Source organism: Thalia democratica, chromosome 3 (assembly GCF_965202585.1).
Source record: "Thalia democratica chromosome 3, ktThaDemo2.hap1.1, whole genome shotgun sequence".
In the NCBI taxonomy this organism is placed as follows: domain Eukaryota; kingdom Metazoa; phylum Chordata; class Thaliacea; order Salpida; family Salpidae; genus Thalia; species Thalia democratica.
Window position 1 is genome coordinate 70804449 of NC_139167.1, and position 4130 is coordinate 70808578.

The 4130-nt window shown below is 31.4% G+C and overlaps 1 protein-coding gene across 1 annotated transcript; it reads right to left on the reverse strand.

Moving 5' to 3' along the window:
* On the reverse strand, nucleotides 1-1635 carry LOC145831577 (uncharacterized). The gene has a single exon (XM_082938876.1). It carries the CDS (start codon nucleotides 1617-1619, stop codon nucleotides 327-329), a length of 1293 nt encoding a protein of 430 aa, XP_082795002.1. The 5' UTR covers nucleotides 1620-1635; the 3' UTR covers nucleotides 1-326.
* Between the last annotated feature and the right edge of the window lie 2495 nt (nucleotides 1636-4130).

A 4130-nucleotide genomic window follows, 5' to 3' on the forward strand; every position in this document is an offset into this window, starting at 1 on the left:
CTAAAACAATTAACATAATTTTATTCTTAACAAAAAAAAAACTTTTATCAAAATCAATTTACACTCAAGAAAAATTTCAAGAACAACAAGATGGTGAATTTCCAAAATTTTTTAGTATGAAAGACTTAAATCCAAAATTAACCACAAAAAATATATGAAAAAAACTCATTAAACCATATTTTCTAAGCAAAACATTTCTTAAATGAGCAAGACTTTATCCTAAACTATTCACTTAAGAGAGATTTTTAAAATTACAACACTGAGAAATATCATGAGAGTCATTAATACAAAACTATCAACAACATTTTCTGATGTCCAAAGTTTACTTATTTCTTGCCCGGGTTCACCTCAGCCTTCTTAACATTGATATCATGCCCGTCCAAATGGTGGGGGCCCGCCTGCAAGCACCTCTCAACTGCGTCCTTCTGGGCAAAAGTGACAAAGCCAAAGCCCTTGGGCACGCCAGTATGCTTGTCACACATGACAATGTGGTCCACAATCTCACCAAACTGGTAGAAGTAATCGTACAAGCGGTTGTCATTGGTCATCTTAGACAGACCTCCGCAGAACAATTTTGTGTCCTGCATTGAGGCAAACTTTGGTGGTGGTCCGGGTTTCCTCTGCCTCTGCTGTCCCCTTTGCTGAGGTCTGCCCATGGGGTTGAACCTGTCTCTGGGCCCCTCCCTGTTTCTCATGGGCCCTCCTCTCATCATGGGGGAGTTGGAGTTCCTACCCCCGTAAGATTCATAGCCATCAAAGTCCCTCATTGGGGGTCTCATTGGAGGATCCCTCCTGAAGTCATCTCTTGGTTGCTTCTTGACAAGAACATACTCAAAGCCCTCAGGTGCTTCTCTTGGCCCCCTGAAGCTCCTTGGGCCATCACCTCCCCCATAATGCCTTGGTTCATCATAACCCCTCATGTCATAATCATCCCTAGACTCGTTCCAGTCACCGTAGGAGTCGTCATGGTAAGTCTGCCTGCCTCCATAATAGTCCTGCTGCCTGTCTTGGCCTTGTGGTTTCACATCTTGTTTTCTGCCACATGGGCCATAGTTCTTGTTCTTGTTTCTGTCCTTCTTATTGACAAACTCGGTGACCATGATGAACTTTTCTCCCATCTTGTGCTGCTTCTTGTCCAAGGCCTTCAGCACTGAAGTCCTGTCCAGGAACTTTATGAAACAAAAGTTCTTTGGGCGGTTCAAAGTGGTGTTCATGGGAATGGTGACGCTATCCACGTCTCCAAACTGATCAAAATACATCTTTATCTGCTCCTTGTCCATGTTGGAGCCAAAGGGAAAGACAGCGTGAATCTCACAGTTGCCTCCCTCCCCTTTCTCCTTAGTCTGGCTGGGCATGTCTGCGTGCTTGACATTAACATTAGCACCATCAACAGTATGAGGGCAGTCATTTAAACATTTGTGCATGCTGCTAACATCAGCGTACACAACAAACCCAAACCTTTTAGGCTTGCCTGTCAGCTTGTCAAACATGACTATGCTGTCAGAGATGGCACCATATTGCTCAAAGTACTTGACAAATGAGATGTCGTCAGTCTGGGTGGCCAGGCCTCCCACAAAAATTTTCCTAGACTGGATATCTTTGTCATACACAATAGACATTTTTACCTGAACTTATAAACCTGAAAATATTCAAGAGGTTTGAGAATTTTACAAAGAAGTAAAAATAATATAACTATCAAAAGTTTTGATAACAATATATGTACTACTATTCTAAAATATAACCAAATTATAACTTTCAATAACTTAACTTGATTTATCATTCACTAACTTAATATTCACTATATAATTAGTTTCCTAAAATCAAATCTAGCATTCATATATTATATATTTTATAAACATATAAATATGTTTATAAAAACAGTTTTACTGGTATCAATTTTACCTGCATATATGAATTTATAACATTTTATATTTTTTGCATAATTACCTAAAAATTCAATTTAAATAAACTGTATCATTGGTATACAATGCTTTAAAACAATTTGGTTTTTGAGAATTTTATTTTAGGTTTTCTGAATTTCTCTCAGATTTTTGAAAGTATATGTTTTTTGGTCTATTTTTATTTAAAATTATGTTTTAAATAAAAAACAATGTTAAGTAGTATAAAAAATATTGAAAAGATACTGTGTAAAAGTACTTAAAATGTGTTTATTGATAAAAAAAATTGATGATGACAAAATATTTTTATTAATGATAGATTTTTTGTGTCAAATCAAAAATTTACTACTTAACATGTAAAATTTGTTTAAAATTCTAGGTTTTACCAGATTTTAGTGATTTTAATTCAAAATTTCAAGTTTTTCCTATGTTTATTGGCCAAAAATGTAAAATTTCAAGATTTTTTAGGATTTCAGGTTTAGTGGCTACCCTGCATCTAGGGTAACACTTTTTAAAGAAAAAAAGGCTAGCTTGAGTTTAAAAAAATTGAAAACAAAAGTTAACAGAACTAAAAACTGAAAAATATTGTAATTAAACTTATATACTCAGAAATACCACCAAGCTAAAAACAGAAGGGCTTAATTGAAACATAACTATTTAGAAAAAAAAACCAGGCAAAAAAAAGGATTAAGTGTTCGAAAAAATTCCCAACTTGCCTCAGTTTTTTTAAATCATTTAAGCTTGAATTAAATTTAAAGTAATAATTATCTTACATCAGTTTTCATCCTGATCTGTTACTCCTAGCTCTCATGCGCAACAGCTGATTTCATTAAATGACTTCATTTTCAGTACAACCCTGGTTAAAGCTTCTAATCAGTTCCCATTAACTAATAACTTTAAGATTTTTATCATACATTTGTATCTTATTATGATTTTATCATAGTCATCAAATTTAACTTTCTTTTAGGTAAAAGAAAAAGCCTAAGCTTTTTTATTTTTTTATTGAGTACTAAATAATTTATCAATTACTGAGAGACTCAAAACTAGCCTGAGGCATCTTAAATCAATGAGGAAAAAAATATTATTGGAAATTCAAAGTAACTTTTAGGGTATAAGCAATCAGAGATCAAGAGTAAATTGAGTTTTTCTTTTTGAAGGTGCACTAAAAGGCAATAATTGATACTAATTTATTATCTATTTTCTCCTAGTCATTATCTAAGCAATTACTTATAAATTTTCTTGGTCTAATCTACTACAGTGAGAAAACAATGAAATATCTTTAAAAATGAAAAATGAGATGGAACTTTAAGTAATTTAGTTTTTCTATTAAAAAACTGGCTAATAAATATTTCTTATCCATAAAGTTGTATCTTATTTTGCATAACTGGAAATATATTTCAACTTAAATGTTTTTTAAATAACTCATCTTACAGTATATACTTCAAGGTTTTTTAATTAAGTCAATGTAAATTTTTAAAACAAAATAATTAGACCAGCCTCTTAATAATCTAAATTCAAAGTAAAAAGAAAAAGTTGAGATGCTACTAGCTATTTCATGGTTAACAATAGGTGCTGAAATGTAGAGTAATAAGAGTTGAAATGTAGTGTAATAGGTTAGTGAATATCTTAAAAATAAAAGAACTAAATAATAAAAAATAAAATTTACAGGTTTGCCATTCTTTGAAGAATAAAAACCAGTCTGAGTGATAAAGATTATTTGTACAACTTAAATTTTTTTAATTTTAATCATATTTCTTTTTGGACTGGCTAAAATTATAATTTCTTAAGGTCTTTTATAGTAATTAAACAATTTTTTTAAATTATATGTGTAATAAGAATTCTAAAACCAGAACTATTTTCTGAAAAATAGTATACAGTAATTTAATTAAAAATCAAGGAAAAGTATAATAAAATTATAAGATTTAAATTATATTCGGAACTTACATTATTTATTAGAAATAATGAATCTAACTATTAAAATTTTCTAACTTATTTATAGGTCTTAAGCCAGCTAATTTTTTTTAAACAATCTGGCAAAATTTTTAAGGGCATAGGGGGGTTAACACCTTTTTTTTTGAAATTTGATCTTATTTTATATAGTTTTTACTAAGCTACAAGATGCCTTTTACAGCTCTTAAAACTTCAAATTAATTTTTGAGATAAAGCCGGTTAAAGTTGGAGGAAACTATAGGTTCCTTATGGGAAGCGCAAACTAAAACAGCAAATAACTAG

Excerpts from the sequence above, each read along its gene's own strand:
- LOC145831577 (XM_082938876.1), bottom strand. The coding sequence starts at position 1,619 with ATGTCTATTGTGTATGACAAAGATATCCAGTCTAGGAAAATTTTTGTG.